The 21,742-nt window shown below is 55.6% G+C and overlaps 4 protein-coding genes across 4 annotated transcripts in view; all 4 read right to left on the bottom strand.

Moving 5' to 3' along the window:
- Clptm1 (CLPTM1 regulator of GABA type A receptor forward trafficking) overlaps positions 1-1,487 on the bottom strand; it is a 28,664-nt gene extending 27,177 nt beyond the window's left edge. The window contains exon 1 of the mRNA XM_076837923.1: positions 1,399-1,487. Within this exon, the coding sequence (XP_076694038.1) occupies positions 1,399-1,470 (72 nt within the window). The 5' untranslated portion in view covers positions 1,471-1,487. The remainder of the gene's footprint in view (positions 1-1,398) is intronic.
- A 4,244-nt stretch (positions 1,488-5,731) lies between these two features.
- On the bottom strand, positions 5,732-6,428 carry Apoc2 (apolipoprotein C2). Its single transcript, XM_076839361.1, has 3 exons — positions 6,374-6,428; positions 6,095-6,245; positions 5,732-5,819 (listed from the first exon to the last, which is right to left on the bottom strand). Exons 1-3 carry the CDS (start codon positions 6,426-6,428, stop codon positions 5,732-5,734), a joined length of 294 nt encoding a protein of 97 aa, XP_076695476.1.
- A 1,386-nt stretch (positions 6,429-7,814) lies between these two features.
- On the bottom strand, positions 7,815-9,672 carry Apoc4 (apolipoprotein C4). The gene is made up of 3 exons (XM_076837503.1): positions 9,597-9,672; positions 8,225-8,357; positions 7,815-7,980 (listed from the first exon to the last, which is right to left on the bottom strand). The coding sequence occupies exons 1-3, from the start codon at positions 9,670-9,672 to the stop codon at positions 7,815-7,817; spliced, it is 375 nt and encodes a 124-aa protein (XP_076693618.1).
- A 6,823-nt stretch (positions 9,673-16,495) lies between these two features.
- Positions 16,496-18,539, bottom strand: Apoc1 (apolipoprotein C1). Its single transcript, XM_076839005.1, has 4 exons — positions 18,491-18,539; positions 18,318-18,390; positions 17,747-17,894; positions 16,496-16,638 (listed from the first exon to the last, which is right to left on the bottom strand). Exons 2-4 carry the CDS (start codon positions 18,373-18,375, stop codon positions 16,578-16,580), a joined length of 267 nt encoding a protein of 88 aa, XP_076695120.1. The 5' UTR covers positions 18,376-18,390; positions 18,491-18,539; the 3' UTR covers positions 16,496-16,577.
- Between the last annotated feature and the right edge of the window lie 3,203 nt (positions 18,540-21,742).

The raw sequence follows: 21,742 nt of genomic DNA on the forward strand, positions 1-21,742 counted from the left end.
AAAAAAAAAAAAAATTGTACTTTTTCCTAAAGGCCAAGGGTAAGCACTGACAACTTTCAAGCAGAGATGGACAAAAGAAGATCTAGGTTTCTGGAAGTTCAGGGCAACCTGAGCTATGGTCTCTGCAGCCACCCCCACCCATGAGAGGAGGAAAGACCTCCTTTCTGAAACACTGGGAAGCTCCTGAAGACAGGGCCTATGTTTTCATTCCAACAGGAACTTCACCATTTCCTGAGTTGCCAAGCCCTGAAATGCTGAAAAGATCCAGTCCAGATGGGCTGGGCTCTATCCCCAAATTTCCTCCTGGCATCCTCCCCAGGTGATATTATTTGTCCTCCTTTGGGCTCCCTGAGTCCCTGACCCAGCCTTCTGTCAGCACCCAAGTCATCCAAGATCATAACTCTTTGTTTATGGCAGTCTCCTCTCCCACTCCCCAGACAGCAGGAACATGGCTGGAGTCATCTTTGTGACCCATCACAGGACTAGCCCTCCGGTCCACAACCTCCACTAATCACTGGAGAAGAAAGGCCCAAAGAAAGAAAGGAACTTGCCCAAGGTCACAGAGACAGTCAGCCTCATTCTCCCCTCCCAACCTGCACTTCTCTCCCCTGAGCTGCCTCCCACATGTCAGTGACATCCAGTGGGTGGGTCGACAGCACCTTGATGTCACTCCATCCATTCCCCAGATGCCTGAATGGTGGCTGCCTACCTGGTATGCTCTACAGCCTCAGTTTAGTTTAGGCAACAATGGGTTAGCAGTCGTCTGTACTTGGACCCACTCCCCCACAGGGTCAGTTTATGCTAAAAGCATCCCCATGTCAGTCCAGACACCCTGGATCAGGTTCTACATGGAATGGATGCCAAACTTAACCTGGGTGACCTTCTCCAAGCGCCTTAGTCTCGCTGTTTCTCGGATTCCTTCTGTAAAATGGGTCTACTGGCTTCCACAGCCTGTGCCCTTACCTACAATAATCACCTGATTTCCCCAGAGCTAGAAAACTTCCAATTACCCACGGCCAACATGTCAGGCGCTGCGGGTGAGACCCAGGACGTCAGACCACTCTAGGAATGGTCTTGGAGCCTGGAATCGCAGAGTGAAGAACCTAGGACTCCTGGGAACAAGCCTGCGCCCCACCGCGCCACGATCTCCCCGGGCGGAATGAAGAGTCTAGTGGGAGTCCGGCACGAGCGTGCAGGGGACCGGGCGCGCAACAAGGCCCCGTTCCCGCCACTGTCCGGCCTCCCGGGCGGCCCGGCCCTGCCTGGGCCAGATATTCAAGGTCCCTCTAGCCAAGGAGCCCCCAATGCACCAGATTCTGCGAAGAGAGGCAGGACACGCCCCGTGGGAGGCCCCCCGGCTGGGGAAGAGCCCCCTCAGGCCCCTCTCGGCCTCCGTACCTGACCGGAGCCGCCTCCCCCGGCCGCCACTACGGCGCTGCCGGCCCCGTCCGCCTCCTGCGCCGCCGCCATCTTCCCGCTCCGGGTCCCCGCCCCCGCCGCCAGCCCCGCCCCGTCCCCGACGGCACTAGCTCAATCGCGCGAGATTTCACAATTTGCCCGACCCAATGGGCCACCGTATCCGCCAAGAGCGCCGCAGCCACGCCTTCCCGAAGTTCCACTTCCGGCTATGAAAGGACCAAACTAGCCACCGTACTTCGCCTCTCCCCACTCTGCCCTGCAGCTTGTTTGTTTTCACCTGGAGTAAACACTGAATGCACCGAAGTTCCAGGACTTTTGGAACAACGTGTTCACTTTCCACAAATTCTGTTCATTCTGTCTCTCGAGTTAACCCGCCTTTTCGATTTGTATAAGCTTTCCACGCCCTCCTGCCCGCTTCGGTCCGCCGTTTCTGTTTTTCATTCCAAGGTTCTTGAACTTTTCCGGCCACCGTAACATTTCAAAACATCCCGCCCGAGCCACGCCCCTCCTGCTTTAAAGGAACCTCTCTGGCCACCGTAGTGGGACTCAAAGGAGAAGGCCCTTCCATGGGTGTTCTCGCCTCCTGACACCTTTCCCCCTTCAAGTCCCCAGAGATTATAGTCTCTCCGTGCGTTCAGAGTTCCTATTTCAGGATTCTTACGGCCACAAAAACCTCGGAATGGGACCCTGTCAGCCGCTCCCTGGGCTTTGGGCAGCCGTACTTTTAGTGCGCATGTTCGTTCCCCTAGAGGCCTTCGCTGTCTGGCAGACCTCGCCATCCTGAACTCAGCTTCGTGGGCTTTGAGAACGCCATCATGTTTCATTAACCGTGTGTCTTCCTACAGCGCCAAGGCGGGCACGTGCTGAGGGTGACCTCAGAAAGGGCGTCATGGAGCCTAGGGAGGACGTAGACCTCTCAGACTGTTGAACCTCTACCAGTGCATTGGGGGGACCTCTCACCTGTGCTACCAACCGACTAAATGATCCCAGAAAAGTGACTTGTATTTGAGCCTCGGTATCTTACCCCCTATAAACTAGGTGCTTTTGTTGTTTTTGAGATGGGGCCTGTGTAAGCTGCTGAAGCTGGCCTTCAATTTAAGATCCTCCTGCCTCAGCCTACTGAATTGCTGGGATTACAAATATGCACCACCATAACTAGTTTAAACTAGAGGTCATAATAGAAGCTTCTCTTCTCTACAGGGCCAGGCACCCTCTCCCCAGCCTCTCTAGTCCCCTCAGCTTCCCCACCCCTGTTCACTTTTTGTAATCACTGCCAGGAATGGGTGTGTCCCCCTCATTGAGCAGGTAGATCCTGGACCCTGGTGGCCGCTCCTGAAACTTCAGCACTGCCTTGGGGATGATTGGACGAGGGGGATGATTGGACGAGGCTCTCTGAACGCACAAGGTGATTTGAGGGCCTATGCAAGGAAGAGAATGCAACCTGTAGCTCCTTGCTTCAGTGGGTGTGGTGGCCCATGCTTGTAATCCTAGCGAAGCAGAAGGTGGAGGCAGGAGTATCACAAGTTTGAGGCCAACCTCAGCAATGTAGAGAGACCCTGTCTCAAAATTTCAAAAGGGGCTGGGTGTGCTGGCTTATGCCTATAATCAGGAATCTGAGGCAGGAGGATTACAAATTCAAAGCCAGCCTCAGCAATTTAGGGAGGCTGTAAGCAACCGAGTGAGACCCTGTCTTAATAAAAAAGAAGACTAGGGATGTGGCTCAGTAGTTAAGCACCTCTGAATTCAATCCTGGCACCAAAAAAATAATGATAGTAATAATACTCATAATAATTTCAAAAGGATTAGGGAGGCAGCTCCCAGCTCTAGTTACAAAATGCCACAATATGTCCTCCAAGTCTCATACACTGCAGATCCTGATCCGATAGAGCATGAGACTCTCCCTCAATTTTGTGACATTGCACAGGGCCCTTCAGAGCCTGAGCCCTTGGGAGCCCTGCTCCCTGTCTGTTGGGTAACCAAATAAATCCCATTCAGTTAAGTGTTCTCAGAATGGGCCTTCTCTGCCCTCCACTAGGGGGAGCCCAACACTGGCCAGGCTTTGTGATTTCAGGTTTCAAGGGAGAAGGGGGCTGGGGACCTGAACTTCTAGGCTCTAGGAGAAGGGATTCAGGGTCCAGACTTATAAGTCTGAGGAAGGAGGAGTCTATCCTTCAGTGTGCTGAGTTCTTGGGGAGGAGGACTCTGGGGCCCTGGTCTTCTGGGGTCCTGAAGGGAGTCGGGGTCTGAGAAAGGCAGGAGGAGTCTGGGAATGGCATCCGGATTGGTTGGAAGCAAAGCTGGCTTGGACAGTGATTTGGTTTGGCTCGAGTCTGTGGGAAACAAGTGGACAGAGCAGGGATTGTTCCCCCCCAGGGTTTCCCCCTCCCCACCACCCCCTGGTCTTGGCAGTCTCAGTTCTTCCCAGACCTGGGGACTTGGGGACATTGCCCACAGCCCCTCCCAAGGCCTCTGTTTTCTACTGGGCTCATAGCTGCCCAGCCTCAGAACCTGGGAAAACTGCCCCAAGATCGTTGAAAGACTGGCTGGAGGATAATGCCAAGCAGATTAGGAGAAATCCAGGCCATGGATCCCCAGAGACCCACAGCCCCACCCCAGGGACTTGTGGGAGCATCCTCTGCTCCCTCAGCGCCCCATCGTCCACCCTTGGGCCCAGCACCGGCCTCCCTCAGCCCATGGAGTCCCACCCTTGTCCTTCATCCTGTGCTTTTTGCCTGCAATTTCCTGCTGCTAGATGCTCCCTCCCACCCTCTAACCACCCCACCTGGACCAGGGGGCCCAATCAGCACCCGCTCCTCTACCCCACTTTCCAGCAACAATAGCCCTACCCAGAATGCATTGCACTGTGTCCCCTTGACTAGCTCCAGCCTGGTCATCCCGTCTTCAATGGAGCCTGGGCCCTACTTCTGCCTGCTTAGAGCAGCCACATCCAAGGTCTGGGGGTCTCTTCCACTCAGTCTTCCTTGGGGTCCATGCTGCTGTCTGAAATGATCTCCACTTGTCTTCTTGCTCCCTGAGGCAGGGGTCTAGCTGTAGCCTCAGGGTGGAGTGGAGCTCCTGGCTCTGAGGAGCTTAGGAAGTGTTATTACTAACAAGGAGAGAACAGCCCACAGAACACACTATAAAACCAGAATCGCTCAAACTGCCTGCAGCTGCAACAGTCCCTGATCTGTGGCTTCTGTATTTTTATTTTTTAAATGTGCTGGGGATCAAATCCAGGGCCCCAAACGTGTGAGGCAAGCAGTCCACCACTGAGCTACAGCGTCCATCAGTGGCTTTTATTGGTACCAGGAGTTGACCTCAGGGATTAGGTCAGTGGCTTAGCCACTGAGCCACATCCCTAGCCCTTTTTTGTATTTTATTTTGAAACAGGGTCTTGCTAAATTACTAAGGGCCTCCCTAAATTGCTGAGGCTGGCTTTGAACTCTTGATCCTCCTGCCTCAGCCTCCCACTCTGCTGGGATTTCAGGTGGGCACCCTCGGTGGCTTTTTGAGAAGCCCCTTGAGGGCAGGATTATCTGTATTTCCCTCTATGCCCTCAGGGCTTGGTGCCGATCTCCAGGAAATCAGGTGAGATGAATGCGTTGGATTGTCAAAACATCAGGGCTTCAGAGGTCTGTCTTCCTGTGTCCCCTCCAAACTGTGAACTAACTTCATAAGCTTAGCAGGGACTTGTGGGTGCCCACCTTCCTGCCTTGGATACTCCCTGAGATGGCACATCTAAACTGTCATCTCAGGGTCCTGGTGGAGCACGATGCTGGAGCGTCTGCCTGGCATACCTGAGGCCCTGGGCTCAGTCCTTACACCCCCAACAACAACAACAGCAACAAATACTGAAGAAAACAAAAAGTAAAGTGTCAACACAGGGGTTCTGTGTTGTCAGAGGTCACTGCAGGTTATCTTCGTCCATGATTTGTCATTTTACACAGGGGAACAGCAGACCTTAGTCAAGAGCAGTGACTCATTGTTATGATCACTTCTTGTTTTTATTTTCCTCTTCATTCTCAGGACCAGGTTCCAGATTATGGCCACACACAGACAATACCTGCTGACTAAATGTTGTTTGGACTCAGTCAGTGTCTCTATGTTGGTCCCTGAGCCCCAGAAAAGCCACCACATCAAAGAGAATAAATATTTATTATTTATTTTTTTCACTCACTGGTGAGAGTTCAGGCCAGAGTAGGGGAGGGCTGATTGCAGCTGGCGTGGCGGGAGCCCCGTCCGATTCCCGGGAAGGTCAGGAGAACCAGGGGATGCTGGGGCCTGGGCTCCCCACCCACACCCCGGGTTGACACTACTCTCCCTTCAGCAGAGTGAGGAGCTGGTCAGTGAAGATGCCTGCGTAGGTGCTCATGGCTGCCGAGCCCTTGCTGTACAAGTCCCTGGGGAGAAAGGACTGAGGTCAGAGACAGGAGGGCCGGGCCTGGACACTGGGTCTGAGGGAGGAGATCTGGGCTGGACCCCTGGTCCTGAGGTAGGAGGGCTGGGCCTGGACCTCCGGATCTAAGGGAGGAGGCTGGGCCTGGACCCCGGGGTCTGAGGGAGGAGAGCTGGGCTGGCCCCCCAGGTCTGATGGAGGAGGCTGGGCCTGGACTCCCAGGTTTTGGCCGTGGTTGATATCAGGGGCCAGCTCTTTCTCTCCCAGGGGAGACGACACCTGATTTTCTCGTCCATGTCATTCAGGTATGTCTTCTCGTACAGGCCCTGGGCAGCTGCCTTGGCAGTGCCCCAGTAGCTGGAGAGCGACTCCTTCACCTGGGCCAGCAGAGGCGGGCTGGCAGGCTCATCTTGCGGGAGCCCCTGGATCTCTGCAGGGGCAGAGAGGACAAGGCTTAGGGGAGCTGAAACAACCAGCAAAGGAGAGGAGGTGGCCCAGGTTGGGTGAGAAGATGCTCCCAGCTCCCTCTCCTCGAAATGCCCCTTGCAGGCCACTCACCACAGCTCAGCACCAGGAGGACCAGGCACAGAGCCAGGAGGAATCGCGTGCCCATGGCGTCGAGGGACCTGGAAGACTGAGGGGTGTCGAGCAGCAGGGTCACTGGGCTGGTCACTGGGGCCCACCCCACTCTGGGGCAGGGGTCTGGAATTGTGCTCCTCGTTCCTCCTGCTTGACTCCAGGTCACACTGACAGGCACAAGGGGTCTATTTTGGACCTCTGTTCTAACTGCCCTGATTTTAACAGTTCACGCCTGGTGGGCTTTGTGTGTGTGGAGCTGGGGATGGAGCCCAGGCCCTGTGCATGCTGGGCAAGCCTCTGCCACAGTGCACCCCAGCCCTGTCCTGTCAACTCCAGGCAAAGTCCACTCACTCCCTGGAGCAGCCTCCTTGAGGTCCAGCTGGGAGCCCAAGAAAACTCCCGCCCAGCGCTGGGGATGTGGCTCAAGCGGTAACGTGCTTGCCTGGCATGCGCAGGGCACTGGGTTCGATCCTCAACACCACATAAAAATAAAATAAAGATGTTATGCCCACTGAAAACTGAAACATAAATATTAAAAAAAAAAAAAAAAATCTCCCGCCCAGCAGAGCACAGAGGACATGTCTCTCGTCTCTCAGGGGCTCCCTAATCCTTGTCCCAATCCACTTTGGAAGGAGCTCTGGGCTAACTACTAACTGCACAAAGTCACCCTCTCACTTTGGAGAAACTGCAGTAGAAGACAGGTCCAGATCGATCCAGGAGGCTCAGGGGGGAGACACACCGGGATTCCGCATCCCGTGGTGCCATCTTGAGCGTCATGGCCACTCTGGCAATTTCCAATTTAACCATGTCTCCCCCTCCCCTCCCCACCCCCACAGGCCCTCTCTTACCGGGCTCTGGCTCTGCCTTCTGTCCTCACCAGCTCCCGACAGGCACCCAGGCTTTATACCCCTGGAGGCCCACCTCCCTCCACGGCTGCCACCTCCTCAGCCTGGGCCAAAGTCCTGGCCAACAGAGCCACCGAGGCGGGGCGGGGGGCAGGAAGGGCAAGAAGGACAGTGACGTCGGTCCGCTGGCAGGTCAAACCTCAGATAACCCTGACTGATAATTCCCTCTGACAGAGGGGGCGGTGGGAGCTGCGGAGGGGCTGGGGGTCCCAAGCACCCACCAGGAACGGGGCCTAGGGCCTGAATCTGCTGGGAAACAAGGGCAGAGCTCTGAGGGCCCACCTTGGGGACCTGCTCACCCTCCCCGCTCCCCAGAAAGGCAGCCTTGAAGTCCCCCAACCCGGTTCGCCCCCAGCACCCCCACCCCAGAGTCTCCCCCCTGCCACGTGTAGCCTCTTCCACTCATAATTCCTGGGCATGGGTGGGGAGGGTTATCTCCAGCTTCACAAAGGAGGGGACTGGACAGGGACACAGATAAGGAGGTCTTTATTGGGGTTGGGGGAGGTGTGGGCAGGCTAATCCTGGGCCTGTTCCCTGCAGAGCAGCTGGGGACACAGGCTCTGGGCCTTGTTCAGGAGGCTGTCCTTGGAGCTGAGGAGCCAGGCCTGTGTGCGGGGACCCAGGTCTTTCAGGTGGTCATCATAGTAGGTCTGCATGAAACCCTGGAGGGCCCCAGGGCGCCTGCAGGAAGGGGACACCACAGTTGAGACCCCAAGCCCCTCCGAAGGCCCTGCCCTTGCCTCCTCTCCCTCTGACCCAGGGTCCCCGCTCTGCCCTCTCACCTTCCACTGCCCTCAGCCCCCATGGCAGCCCCAGGCCCCTCCGCTCCCCGTAGACCTAGAGTCCAGGGTTAGGCCCCAGCCTCCTCCCCCAGCCCCGGGGCCCAGCCTGCTCTCCCCCGAGCCTAATGCCGGCGCAGGCTCACCAGAACCACTGCCACCTCTCTCTGGTCCTGGTCACCAGCGGCTCCACCAGCTCCTTCAGCCTGCCCGGCACCAGGCTCCAGCGGCTCTTCTCGGGGCCTGGCTCAAGGCTCGGGGTCCCCGTGGGCACACATGCTGGGGGGAACAGAGAGCAGCTCGAGTTGCTGGGACCCCAGAACCCCACTCCTCCGTCTCTCCCCGAGCTCACCCCCTGTCACTCCAGGGGCCTGGGCTGCCTCCTGCTCCCTCCTAGGCCCTCTGTCCTCTTGTCCCCTTCCACCATTGACTCTCCCCTCTCCCTGTACCCCAGAGCTGTCCCTTGCCCTGTGTGGTCTTCCCCCTCTGTCTGTCTCCACCTCGCCATGCCTCCTCTAGCCACCTGATCTGCTGTCTGGGACAGCCCCAGCCCCTCGCGTTCCCCTCGGCCCCTGCACAGGGTCCGAGCCACCACTACACAGCACACAGCGGAGGGAGAACACGCGCAGGATGGCTGTTGGCATGGCCAAGCTGTCAGCCCCTCCTCAGGGCCAGATGTCCCACCATGGGTCACAGTTTGCTTCCTTGCACACACCTGTGGGTGCAGCACCCCCACACATGTGCAGACCCCACCCACAAGCCCACCTGCGACACAGGCCCACCACACACCCTTGTCCAGAGGCACCATGTGACCTGCATGGCTTCTGCCCACGACATAACTGCTCTAAGACTCAGTTTTTCCTTCTGTAGAATGGGGGACTCATACACCTGCCTCTGGAGGGAACCGGAGCTAACACAGTGCACAAAGGACAGTGCCTTGGACACACAGAGGCACTGAATCCATGTGAGAGAAATCCATGTGCAAAACACGTCCAACACCCGCACGCTCACAGAAACCCTCACACATGGCCTCGCACTCCAATTTCCTGTTTCTTTTTCTTTCTTTCTTTTTTTTTGATCCTGGGGAGTGAACCCAGAGGCACTTAACCACTGAGCCACATCCCCAGCCCTTTTTATTTTTAATTTTGAGACACAGTCTCATTGAGTTCTTAGGGCTTCACTGAGTTGCTGAGGCTGGCTTCAAACTTTCAATCCTCCTGCCTCAGCCTCCCTGGCTACTGAGATTCCAGACATACACCATCGTGCCCAGCTTAATCTTTTATACACATAGACCTGGTACACACAAGCACATTCTCTGGCATGCACATTTGCCACAACTGCACACACATCTGCTTGTCACACGCAAATGGCCACTGTGATTTGTACCAACCCCACGTTTACACTTCACACCAGCCCCTGACACGTATAACCCCAGTCACACATGTGCACTGACACACAGCATCGGGCACCAAGGGCCGCACCCATGTCTACCAGCCCACATGAGACCCTGCTCCTCACCCGCAACCCAGGCTAGGACCAGCAGGCAGAAGCAGAGGGAGGGCAGGACCCGGGCCCTGTCTCCCAGGAGCGGCATTTCTGGGGGTTCCGTCTCTCAGCCCCTCTGTGCTCAGCTGTCCAGATCTGGGGAGGGGCCGGCTGCACCAGCAGAGCCCTCCCACAGCCACCTCCCCACAGGCCTTGGCAGGGACTTCAGAGAGAAGGGCCCAGGTGACAGTGACAATCAGAGGCCATGCCCGCCCACGCTGGCCTCTCTCCTCCCACCTCCCTTAAGGGAGAGACCAGCAGTGTGGGTGCTCATGGACGGTGGGTGGCTGTGATCATTTACTTTGTCTCTGAGAGCTACGGGGCCTCACCAGGGCCAGTTGGATGGCTGGACGGCGGTACAGTCCCAGGTCCCCAACCTGTGTTTCTTCCCCTTTCACCTCCTGCCATCCCTTGAATCCTGAACATTCTAGCTCTTTCTTCTTGGCTGGATCTGCTGACAGCCCTGGGCCTCCAAGCCTGTCTCCCTCACTGCACAACCAGGCAGAGACGATCCCTTCTCTGGGTCTCAGTGTTTCCTTGTGTAAAATGGGAGGGTCACGAGCACCTGCCCCCAGGTCCCTGTGAAGGCTGAGCAGGACCCATGCAGGAAGGTCCAGCTGCTGACCAGCAGGCCCGGAGGGCCACAGCAGGCACAGACCTGGTGTGAGGTGGGGAGAGAGCACCCAGTCACACCCCAGGGCTCACGGTTTGGCCAGGGATCATGGGATGCCTTGGTCTAGGGTTGCAGATCAAGTACCAGACACCCAGGTGCATGTGAATTTCAGTTCAACAATGATTTCTTTCATTTTTTTTTTTAAGATAGATTTTTTTTTTTTTTTTTAAAGATGGGGTCTCACTATGTTGCTCGGGTTGACCTTCAACTCCTGGACTTGAGTGACCCTTGTGCCTCAGCCTCCTGAGTAGCTGGGACTACAGGCCTGTGCCACTCTGCCTGTGCATAATGAATAAGTAACAAGAAAAAAAAAAAAAATTTCATTCTGGGGATTGACCTCAGGGCACCTTACGATGGAACTCCATCCCCAGCCCTTTTTATTTTCAACCAGGCTCAGTATTACTAAGTGGCCCAGGCTGGCCTTGAACTTGGGATCTGCCCACCTCAGTCTCACAGGTTGCTGGGATGACAGGCATGCTCTGTTTGTAAGTGGCAATTCTGAGAAGCTAACCTTGGTTGTAACCTGAACAACTGTACAGGATGGTCCTGACCTGGAGCCTCCGGGAGAATTTGGACCTCCCCGTGGTAGGTGCTGAACACACAGTCCCTGGAGGTTATTGCTAACAATAACCAACAAGAGAAGACTACCAAGGGCCTGGGGCTGGGGCTCAGTGGTAGAGCACTTGCCTGGCACGTGTCAGGCACTGGGTTCCATCCTCAGCACCATATAAAAATAAATAAAATAAAGGTATAAAAAGTCTGATTTTTTAAATACATTTTACCCATTTTTATACATTTAAAAATACATTAAAAAAAAAAAAAAAAGATAAGACTACCCAGAGTTGCTGTTTGAGATGATGAGGAAGTTCTGGAAATAGTACGGATGGTTGTGCAACCACCTGAATGTTCTCGGTGCACTATATACACCGAAAAATGGCTAAAGTAGGAAAATGTGTGTCATGTGGATTGTGACCCAACAGAGAAACAAAAACCCAAATAAAAATAAACCCACTGTGCCTTTTTGGGTGTTCAGAGCTAACTCCATTTCTTCCCAGCAGTGTGACCTGATACAGGTCACCTGACCTCTCTGGGCCTGTTCCCCTGCCCCCACCGTCCTTGCCTGGGAGTCAAAGGCTGTGACCTCACAGGCTCAACCGAGAACAGGAGCATGGAAGAAATCAGGAGATGGAGCACATGGAGTGCCCAGGGGAAGTGCTTGGTCATCATCTGCTGCTCTCTATTTAGAATATGTGTCCCGCTGTGCAACAGGCAGAGCGTGGTCACAGGGGCAGAGGTCACCAGGGCCCTAGGAGGTGGCATTCTTAATATCCCCCCTTTTTGAGGGCTAGTACTGGGGGTTGAGCCCAGGGGTGCTTCCAGGCTGAGCCACATCAAGCCCCTTTTAGTTTTTATTTTGAGACAGCATCTTGCTAAGTGGCTGAGGCTGGCCTCCAAATCAAGATCCTCCTCCTCAACTCCTGAGCCACGGAGATCACAGGCCCAGAATCCCCTTTTTACAGATGAGGAAACCGAGGCTGCGGGTGTGGGTGTCCATCTGCATGGGGCCTCGCTCTCCATGGGGCTGAGCAGGGATTTCCTCCGCCCCTCCCACCTGGAGACGCCTGCACAGGAGAGTGGGGGGGAGGTCTCTGTCCCCTGCCCCAGCTCCAAGGCCGGTGTGCAGGGAGGGCTGTGGGCTGTTTGTTGTTTGCTGCCTGCAATGTTTGCTCATCTTAGTGACGGGGTCAGGCCGAAGGTCATTCACTGTGGACTTCAGAGGCAACTGAAAAACACCTGTGGGGGCTGGGGAGGGGGAGGGAGCAGAGCCCTCAGCACCACACGGGGACTAGGATTGGTGGCCAGGGACCCTGAGACCTGGGACACGGACACGTCTGAGGGCAGACAGCACCTCTGGACCTGCGATTGTGCTCTCCACGACTCCAGGCCTGGCCAGTCGCCCCCAGTCACTCTCCTCTCCCCTTGACCACAGGGTCCTTCCCCAGTCAAGACCCCTCCCCTCCCCCCATCCCTAGGCACCCTCTGGCTCATCTTCGGGCCTCTCTGACCCTTCACCCTGCTGCCTGTGCTGTCTGGGGAGGGAATCTGGGTAGAAAGGGGTATGAGATGCCCCGGTCTCTGCCTTCCCTCTGGGAAGTCGCCATCCACTCATCCACTTGTTCCTGGTGGAAACTGAGACGTCATTCCCACTGAGCTGGGGCTCAGGGGGGAGGGAGGCCGAGCAGGCAGAGGGCCAGTGCAAAGCCAGCCTGGGGGCCCAGGGAGGCCCGTCTCTAAAGGAAACCTGAAGGGCCAAAGATGTGAAGCCAGATTTGAAGATAGGTCGTTAGTGTAGTTAGGGAAATCGGGTCTAGGGTGAGTGAGATGAAGAAATTGGAGGCCATTATGAGAGTGGAGTCCAGGCAACCAGAACCACACCTGGGGAAATTGAAATGCTAATGTCCCCAAGGCCCCAGCCTGACCTAAGGAACTGTTAAAGAAGCAGCTCCCAGCAAACAGCCAGGTGCTAATCAGACCCCCCAGGCCCTTCCGGCCTGATCCCTCCTCCCTGCCCCCCAGTCCCCCTTCTCCCACCTTCTGGCCTTCCCGCCTGTGTTCTATCACAGCAGGACAGAGGGAGACCAAGGACAGGAGTGTGGGACACTAAGAGAAGACCTCAGCCATATAAAGGGCAGACCTCGCCCGCCCTTCCACGGATTCGCCTTTCGGGTCCCCTAATTCCTGGGGAGAAGCCTTTTCCGCTGTCCTTTAATGAAGCCTCCAGGTCCACTCTCCTCTCGCCTCGGCCTGCTTCTCTGGTGTGATCCTTCAGCATCGGGGAAGCAAGGACCCGTCACCTGTAAACAGCGGTCACAGACGGAGCCCAGGGCACCACAGTTGCCCAGGAGGCCTGTGCCCTGGTCCCTCCCCAGCACTGCCCAGGCAGACCAATGAATAAATAAGGTTTTAGTACAATTTGCACAACCATTACCACCAATTCCAGAACATTCTTTCATCATCCCAAAAGGAGACTTGTAAGCCTCGCGGTGGTTCCCCCTTCCTTTCTCCCCGACCCGGCTCTACCTACCTTCCGCCCCTAGCCATTCACCTGTCCAGATGTTTCACAGGAATGGAGCAGGAATGGATGGCTTCTGAGTCTGGCTTCTTTGTCTAACTACTGTTCTCTCTCTCTCTCTCTCTCTGTATTGGGGATTGAACAAGGGGTGCTGGGTGACATCCCCTGGTCCACTGAGCTACATCCCAAGCACATTTACTTTAAAAAAAAATTTTTTTTAGTTGCAGTTGGACACAATGTCTTCATTTCATTAGTTTATTTTTATGGGTGCTGAGGATGGAACCCAGGGCCTCCTGTGCTAGGTGAGCGTTCTACCACTCAGTCCCAGCCCCAACCCCAGTCCCCCCCCCCATTTACTTTCTGCTTTGTGACAGGGCCTGGCTGAGTTGCCCAGGCTGGCTTTGAAGTTGGTGATCCTCCAGCCTCAGCCCCCCAAGCTGCTGTGACAGCAGGTATGTGCCGCCAGGCCGCCCGTCTGTCCTTTAGCTTTTTAAGGAACTGCTCAACAGTCTCACCGGAGCGTCATTCAGGGCATCTACTCGGTTTTGTTTTGTTTTCCTTCTGGTGCTGAGGATTGGACGCAGGGGCATTTCACCATGGAGCCATGTCCCCCATCCTTTTACTTGTTTTTATTTATTTTTACCTTATTTTGATACTGGGTGATCCTCCCACCTGAGCCCTGGCCCAAGTGCTGGGGTTACAGGGGTGCACCCCCGTGCCTGGCCCTGATTCTCTTGGGCTAATTCTGAATCACCAGGGTTTCACGTCCCCTCCCCCAGGAATCCCTGTTGGCCCCTGGGGCTGGGCCAGGTGCCCAGCATGGAGCCCTTTCCCTGCCCTGGCTGCCTGCAAGTGTGGCCTCCACATATGGGCCTGGGACTCTGGGTGTCTCCTTGGTGTGACCAGGGCTCTATGCTGTCAAGGTCCTGAAGAACACATGAATTGCCTCTGATGTAAGAAACAGGGAAGGGAAATTGCAGACTCAGAATTCAGGAGTGGATGATGCCTGTACCTGAGCGTCTGCCTGTCTGCCCGTCTGCCCGTCTGCCTCAGTGGAAAGCCAGTGATCTCCGTGGCTTTGGAGAGTTGTCATTTGGTTTTGTTGGAGGTGCCGGGGCTGGAACCCAGGACCTCACACATCCTGGGCAAGAGCTGTACCACTGAGTGACAATTCCACCTGGCCATAGTGTTTATTGAGCACCTACTGTGTGTCAGGCACTGTTCTAGGAACTGAGGCACCGCAGGAGCAGGACAGTTTCCATGAGTCAGGGGTGGTGGCACTCGTCTGGAATCCTAGGGACTCAAAAGGCTGAGGCAGGAGGATGACAAGATGGTGGTCAACCTCAGCAACTCAGTGAGACCCAAAGCAACTTAGCAAAACTCTGTCTCAAAACGAAAAGTAAAAAGGGCTGGGGATGCCAGGTGTGGTGGCATAGGCCCGTAGTCCCAGAGGCTTGAGAGGCTGAGACAGGAGGATCATGAGTTCAAAGCCAGTCTCAGCAACTTTGAGTTGCTAAGCAACTCAGCGAGATCCTGTCTCTAAATTAAACACAAAACAGGGCTGAGGGTGTGGCTCAGTGGTCGAGTGCCCCTGAGTTCAATCTCAAGTACCCCAAAAAAAAGGGGGGGGGTTGGGGATGTGGCTCAGGGGTAAAGCGTCCCAGGATTCAATTCCTGGTACAAAAAAAAAAAAAAGGAGTGGGGCTGTAGCCCCGCACTAGAGCACTCGCCTGGCATGTGCAAGGCCCTGGGACCTCAAAAAGAAGAAAAGTCAGGTGGCATGGGTTTGGCATCCTACTAACTGGAGCCAGCGAGTAACCAGGCAAATGATGAAGCAGACATCACACATGAGAGATCAGTAAGCGGGAAGCGGAGGCAGAGGAGCGGAGGGAAGGGCTGGGGCTGGGGCTCAGTGACAGAGGCCTGCCTAGCAGGCACGGGCTCTGGGTTCCATGCTGGGTTCCATCCCCAGCACCTAAGATAAATGAAAATAAGTGGAGCCGTGGCAGCCTCTATGTGACAGGGGTTTGTAGGAATTCAACGTGTTAAGATGGACTTTTAGGGGCTGGGGCTGGGGCTCAGGGGTAGATTTCTGGCCTGGCATATGTGAGGCACTGGGTTCGATTCTCAGCACCACATAAAATAAATGAATAAAATAAAAGTCCATCAATAACTAATAAAAATTAAAAAAAAAAAAAAAGATGGACTTTTAGCCTGGTGTGGTGCAATCCCAGAAACTCAGGGAGCTGGTGCAGGAGGATCAAGTTCAAGGTTAGCCTGGGTAACTTAGAGAGATCCTGTGTCAAGAGGAAAAATAAAAGAAAAGGCTCTGGGGTGTAGCTCAGTGCTAGAGTGGCCCTGGGTTCAACCCTGGTAAAAGAAAACAACAGGAAATCTCACTGTTATGTATAACGCTGATACGCCGATTAAAAAAAACGCGGGGAAAAGACTTCTATCCAAGTTTAGCTTCATTATTTTACCTAATATTCTGAGCCCCCATACTGGGACTGGTTCCATGCTGGGCAATGCCTGGAGACACTGTGGGGACACAGTCCTGCCTCTGCTGTCTGGGGCTCACAGTCTGGTCCCCAGGCAGTGAAGACCCAGAGTTGGCAGGGCTGGGAGCAAGGCGCTGATCCAGCCTAGGGTCAGGCAGGGCTTCCTGGAGGAGGGGACATGGAGACCTGGAGGCTGAGGACTGCTGGTCTGCGTCAGGGCTCTAGCCAGTCCCACCGCTGCCTTCCTCTGCGTCTCCCTTTTCTCTGCATTTGAAGTTTAATGAGCACCTACTATGCGCTGTGATAAATCAAACCCAGCCTCTTGTCCTGAGCAGCCCAAACCAGGAAAGGAGCCCAGGGAAGTGGAGGTTGAGGCTTCACTCCGCCTTCTGCTCCCCGCCTATGTGATCTTTGACCAAGGACTTCACATCTCTGGGCCTCAGTGTCCTTTTTGGGAGCAACAGTTCATAAATCTAATTTATGGGGATCATAAAGCTAAAACCTCCTGAGCACAGGCCAAGTCGAGGCACCTCCATACTTTGGAGTCCCCGACAGCAGTCCTTAGGGCGCCACCTGACCCTGTCCTGCAGCCCCTGGGGACCCACAGTGAAGACGCACTCAGGGAGAATTCTTGTAGGATTTTTATTAGGTGGGACGACGGCTGGGGGCTTCATGGACGCCCTCTTGGCCTAGGCTCCATCCTGAGGAGTTCAGGAGAAGGCGTCTTTGAGCTTCTCCTTCACTTTGGTGAATGTCTCAGAAAACCAGTTCCTGAGGGGGAAATGGGGGAAGGAGTCACTGTGGGAGTCCCCCCAGGAGGTCCCAGTTCCACTCTATCCATGACTCCCTGATCCTCCCCTTCCTGAGTCCCCATCCCCATTGTCTGAGGTATTAGGAAGACACCTGGGCTGGGGGGGGGTCAGCTTGCTTGTGCCTCAGTTTCCCCAGGTAGACCAGAGCCCTTGGAAGTCACAGCACTTTACCTGGCCTGGCTCCAGGCCTGCCGTCTCTTGCTCCCAACACTGTCACCAAGTCTGCTCCCGCCCTAGCTGTCCCTCCATCCAGCCTCTGGCCTTTCCTGAACTGTCCCCCTTGCCTGGAAGTCCTCTCCTTATTGACAGGTCTTCCTGCCCCAGGGCCTTTGTACTTTCCCTTCACAGAGAACATCCTTCCTAAATTTTGGTTCAGCTGAGTTTTCCTCATCATTCAGATCTCAATTGAATATGTCACCTCCTCAGAGAAGACCTAGTCACCAATCGCAAAGAGCTGCTCTCCCTTCCTTGGCTGCACCCCCATCCTCTCTAGGGTCTTCACAGTGCTTAACCTCATGCGGACTAGTTGGGATTCACCAGTTTATCATCTGTCTCCCCCACTTGTCACCTCTGTGTACTTCCCCACTTTGATGGCTTCCTTGCATTTAGTAGATGCTCAATAAACACCTCTTAACGAATGGAGGATTCTTTACTTGCCCAAGGGCACAAAACTTGGTTAATTAGTGCATCAGCCTTGGTCATATGCCAGGCGCCACTCAGGGCCTCCTCTTTTACTCCCTCAGAACTACCCCTTTTAGAGAGGAGGGGTCTCAGGCAGCTGTCATGCCCCTCTCCTGGGATCCCTCAGGAAGAAGGGTGTCTACACCAGCCTGTGGACTGTCCTGCTTGGGGTCCTTTGTGACCACCCAGGCCCATCTCTAAAATGTGTCCAGGATGGGAGTCAGGGCACCTGTCCCGTGAATCTTAGCACCCTGAGATTTAGCTGGGTGACCATAGGGATATTGTAAGCCTCTTAGGGCCTCAGTGTCCCCAATCTGCTCATCTTGGACTGCCCTTCAGGGCTTCACCCACAGGTCCCTTCACGGCCCCCTGGGAAGGGCCCTAACCGAGTCTTGGTAGCAAAGTCACTGTTTTTGATGTGGTCGATGGCTTCTCGGGTCTTGTCCTCCAGGGTGTTTCCAAACTCCTTCAGCTTACCCGGGATTTGCTCAAAGGTGCTGGAGACATCTGGGGCGGCCTGGGCTGGGGCTGGGCCTGCTCCCCCAAACGAGGGAGAGGTGAAAACATGTCAGTGATTAGGCAGAATCCCTAGGATGGGGTTCCAGGGATGGATATGGAGGTCCCTGAAAGTCATCCTTGGGGATCCTGGAGTTAGAATGGGGGTGGGCACTGGAGTGGCCCTCACCTTCCTGTCCCTTGCGGGACAGCCAGCCTCAGAGAGGCGCATAAGTCACCCGTCGCTGGGGCTCCCTGGGCAGCCTTGCCACCCTGGACAGACCTTTAGAGAACCTTGAGACCCTCCTAGCATGCTAGGGGTGGGTGACAGAGGACTGCAGGGGAACCAGGGCACAGAAGGGTCCCAGAGCTTTCAAGGACTCCCTATGCTGAACCCCGAGGCTGTGGCCAGCGTCCTAGTCCCAAACCTCCAATCCCCCAATTCCCCTAGCCCACTTTTACCTTCCAGAACCACGGACAGGACCACCACCAGAACCGACAGCGCCAGGAGGGGCCTCATGGCGGCGAGCGGCACCTGGAGGCAGAGGCGGGTGGCGACATTAGTGGCCCCACTTCCCTCCCCACCGTGGTTCTCCACCCCCACCCAGCTCTTGTGTCTCCCTCCTGGGACCAACCTGGGCTAGGACAGTCCCAGACCAGCAAGGGTAGGAGGTCCCCACCCCGCGGGCTTTTATCAGGCTGGGCCGGGGCGGGGCAAGTTAAGCCCCGCCCTCCTGGCCCCGCCCCATCGCTGTGCCCACCCACTTTTCTCCCTTTTGCCCTTAGCCGGCTGGTGGGAGTCGGAGGGCTATTAGTTTTGGCCGGGACTTATCCCTTAGGGCCAAGGCCCGTCACCCTTAAGCATCCTCGCTCTAAACCTCCTGACCTGGGAGTGGGGTGCACCCTCAGCCCGCGGTGGCCCCCCTCCTGCACTCGGGGCACAGCTTCACCCCCTCCCTGCTGCCCTCTCCCCTCAGGAGTCTCAGGAAAAACTCTGTGTGGTTCAGGTTCATCCCAGGTGCCTGCTGTGTCCCCAGCCCACCTCCTCCACCTGCCCTCCCCCCTCTGCAAACTCCCCCAGCTCAGACACTCCCTCTGTGCCTGGCTCCTACCCCGCTGCCACCCCCAGCCCTCTTCTGACATTGGCCCCGCAGCTGCCCGCCCGTGCACCTGGGAGTGTCCCCTGCGTCCCTGGGTGATTGATCTCTGGGGTCCAAACTTCAGTTCCTGATCTCTTTCCTCTTAGAGGTACATGACTCTTCTGCCTATTTATTTAGGTATTGGGACTGGGGATTAAACCCAGAGGTGCTTAACTGCTGAGCGGCATCCCCAGTCTTTTTAAAATTTTGAGATAGGGTCTCGCTAAATAGCCGGGGGCTGGCCTTGAACTTGTGATCCTCTTGCTTCAGTCTCTGGAGTCTGTAAGATCTCGGGTGTGCACCTCCACGTCTGCCTGTTCTGCCTCTCTAAACTGCAAAACCGAAGCTGCGGAGGCCCCATTGTGTGACCCCATCGCTTGCCTCCCAGCCCCTCCTGACTGTGCACCCCCAAGCCCCTCCTGGCTCCAAGCCTGCCCCTCCACTCCCTCCTCCGTCTCACATCCTTTCTCCAGGGCTGCGTTCCAAGGCCTCCCCCCTTCCCCATGGGCTGCCTTTGACCGCCAGTGATCCCTGGCAGCTGGTGGGGAGGGTGGCCGTCCCCAGACGCTAGGTTGGCTGGCCCTGTGCCCCCACAACCACGTGTCTGCTCGGGGGGGTGGGGGGCTGGTTGTGAAAGGCATGGCACCAATGCGACCCTGGCAGGATTGCAACACCCCCGGGCGACTCAGCTTCCCGTCCCTGTGTGCTGGCCTCTGGCCGGACCCTCCTGCTGCTCCTCAGACAGCCACCCGGATGTCTGCATCTCTCTGGGAATGGGGTAGCAGGCCTTTGCTATTTCCTTTGTCTCCTCCTCCGCTGCAGGGGTTTCTGGTTTTGACATATGGGGAAACTGAGGGAGGGCCAAGCACTCAATTCAATACCTTAGTGAGGAATGAGAGGGCTTTGTCCCCCACTCCATTCTTGGACTCTAGGAGGGCTCTCTAGATCCCTGCTGGGGTCAGCCACTGGCCACAGCACCCTCTTAGTCTTTGATCCCCACTCCTCAGTTCCTGTTCCTCCTGGGTCTGGCCACGGCTGTGGTGAAGTCAGGCACCCCCTGTTTAGGTGTCTCCACTGGTGAGAATTCAATAGTAAGGATTTCTTTTCTTTTCTTTCTTTCTTTCTTTCTTTCTTTCTTTCTTTTTTTTTTTTTTTTTTTGGTACTAGAGATTGAACCCAGGGGTGCTTTACCACTGAGCCACATTCCCATACCTTATTGTTTTTTTTATTTTGAGACAGGGTCTCTCTATGTTGCTGAGAGCCTCATTAATTTGTTGAGGCTGGTCTTGAACTCGAAATACCCCTGCCTCAGCTTCTCAAGTTGTTGAGATTCAGGAATAGAATTCAGAATTCAGGTTTTTTTTTTTTGGTGGGGAGGGGTACCAGGGATTGAACTCAGGGCACTGTGCCACTGAGCCACATTCCCAGCCCTATTTTATATTTTATTTAGAGACAGGGTCTCACTGAGTTGCTTAGCACCTTGCTTTTCTGAGGCTGGCTTTGAACTCACAATCCTCCTACCTCAGCTTCCTGAGCTGCTGGGATTGCAGGTGTACGACACTGCGCCCGGCTCAGGATTCAGTTCTTAAGTGGAAGGTGGCATCTGTCACTTCACTAGGGAAACTGAGGCTCCGAACAGGCATGCCCCCAGCCAACTAGGCCCTGGTCTCTGAGCCCAGTGACCCTTCCTCTCCTCACTGGCTGGGTGAGTCACCTCCAGGAGGGGGAGCCTGCCTGCACATGGGTGCTCAAAGCTGTGCCAGGGAAAGCTGAGCTCAGGGTGTGCCAAGGCCAGCAGGGGACTGGAGAGGCCCAGGCCAAACCCCGGAGACACAGCTCAAGCCCTGGCCTGCCTCAGTTGGTGGGAACCCTGCTCTTTCCCTGAGAACTGAGGGGGTGGGAGGGGAAGGCAGCCAGTCCCTCCAGAATCCTTCCACCCTCGCCTCTGCAGGCCGGCTCCCAGCTCCGCTCAGGGCCAGTGCAGACTCCTACAGGGTGCCTGGTAGGTGCCTCTCATCTCCCCAGCCTGAACCCTGCACCCCATAGGCTTTCTGGGAAAAACAAAAGCTGGGCACCACAGCTGGGGAGAGGAGAATGGAGAGCCGTGCAGAGCTGGGACGCTCAGGCCAGAGAGGGCAAAGGTCAGGCAGCAGGCTAACTGGGGCTAGGAGGAAGGCAGCGGCTCAGAGGAAACGTGATGGAGGGGGCAGACCGGACAGACGACAGACAGGGGAAGGTGGGAGGGGGGAAAAGCAATAATAAGGCCCCGGGCAAGAGAGCAAGAGCAACCCACTGTAGGAGGGAGAGATAACAGAGGTCCAGGGAAACAGGAAACCAGAAGATGGGCCTTGAAGGAAGAGCAGGTCAGAGACAAAGGAGGGAAGGAGCAGAGAAAGGCGAAGCAGCACAGCCAACCAAGTCCACAGGCCCATTGGGGCTCTGGTGGCAGCCACTCTGAAACTGGTGTTATGAACAGGAGGAACTGAGTCACGCCGGGCAGCACGCCTGGTATCCCAGTGACTCAGGAGGCTGAGGCAGGAGCAGTGCAAATCTGGGCCAGCCTCAGCAACTCAGCCAGACCCTGACTCAAAATGAAAAGGGCTGGGGAGGAGTGGGCTGGGGGTGTGGCTCAGCAGTGGGGCGCTAGCCTAGCACTTAGGAGGCACTGGGTTCCATCTTCAGCACCATATAAATAAAGACATATAAAATAAAGACATTGTATCCACCTAGAAATTAAAAAAAAAAAAA

The sequence above is a fragment of the Callospermophilus lateralis genome, chromosome 18, assembly GCF_048772815.1.
Source record: "Callospermophilus lateralis isolate mCalLat2 chromosome 18, mCalLat2.hap1, whole genome shotgun sequence".
Lineage (NCBI taxonomy): Eukaryota > Metazoa > Chordata > Mammalia > Rodentia > Sciuridae > Callospermophilus > Callospermophilus lateralis.

Coding starts and splice junctions, on each gene's coding strand:
- Apoc2 (XM_076839361.1), bottom strand. CDS start 6,428: ATGGGCACGCGATTCCTCCTGGCTCTGTGCCTGGTCCTCCTGGTGCTG. Junction 6,246..6,373: donor CCTCCTGGTGCTGAGCTGTG/GTGAGTGGCCTG, acceptor CTGCCCCTGCAG/AGATCCAGGGGCTCCCGCAA. Junction 5,820..6,094: donor GACATGGACGAGAAAATCAG/GTGTCGTCTCCC, acceptor CTTTCTCCCCAG/GGACTTGTACAGCAAGGGCT.
- Apoc4 (XM_076837503.1), bottom strand. CDS start 9,672: ATGCCGCTCCTGGGAGACAGGGCCCGGGTCCTGCCCTCCCTCTGCTTC. Junction 8,358..9,596: donor GGTCCTAGCCTGGGTTGCGG/GTGAGGAGCAGG, acceptor TGTTCCCCCCAG/CATGTGTGCCCACGGGGACC. Junction 7,981..8,224: donor GAGAGGTGGCAGTGGTTCTG/GTGAGCCTGCGC, acceptor CCCTTCCTGCAG/GCGCCCTGGGGCCCTCCAGG.
- Apoc1 (XM_076839005.1), bottom strand. CDS start 18,375: ATGAGGCCCCTCCTGGCGCTGTCGGTTCTGGTGGTGGTCCTGTCCGTG. Junction 17,895..18,317: donor CCTGTCCGTGGTTCTGGAAG/GTAAAAGTGGGC, acceptor TTGGGGGAGCAG/GCCCAGCCCCAGCCCAGGCC. Junction 16,639..17,746: donor GACTTTGCTACCAAGACTCG/GTTAGGGCCCTT, acceptor TTTCCCCCTCAG/GAACTGGTTTTCTGAGACAT.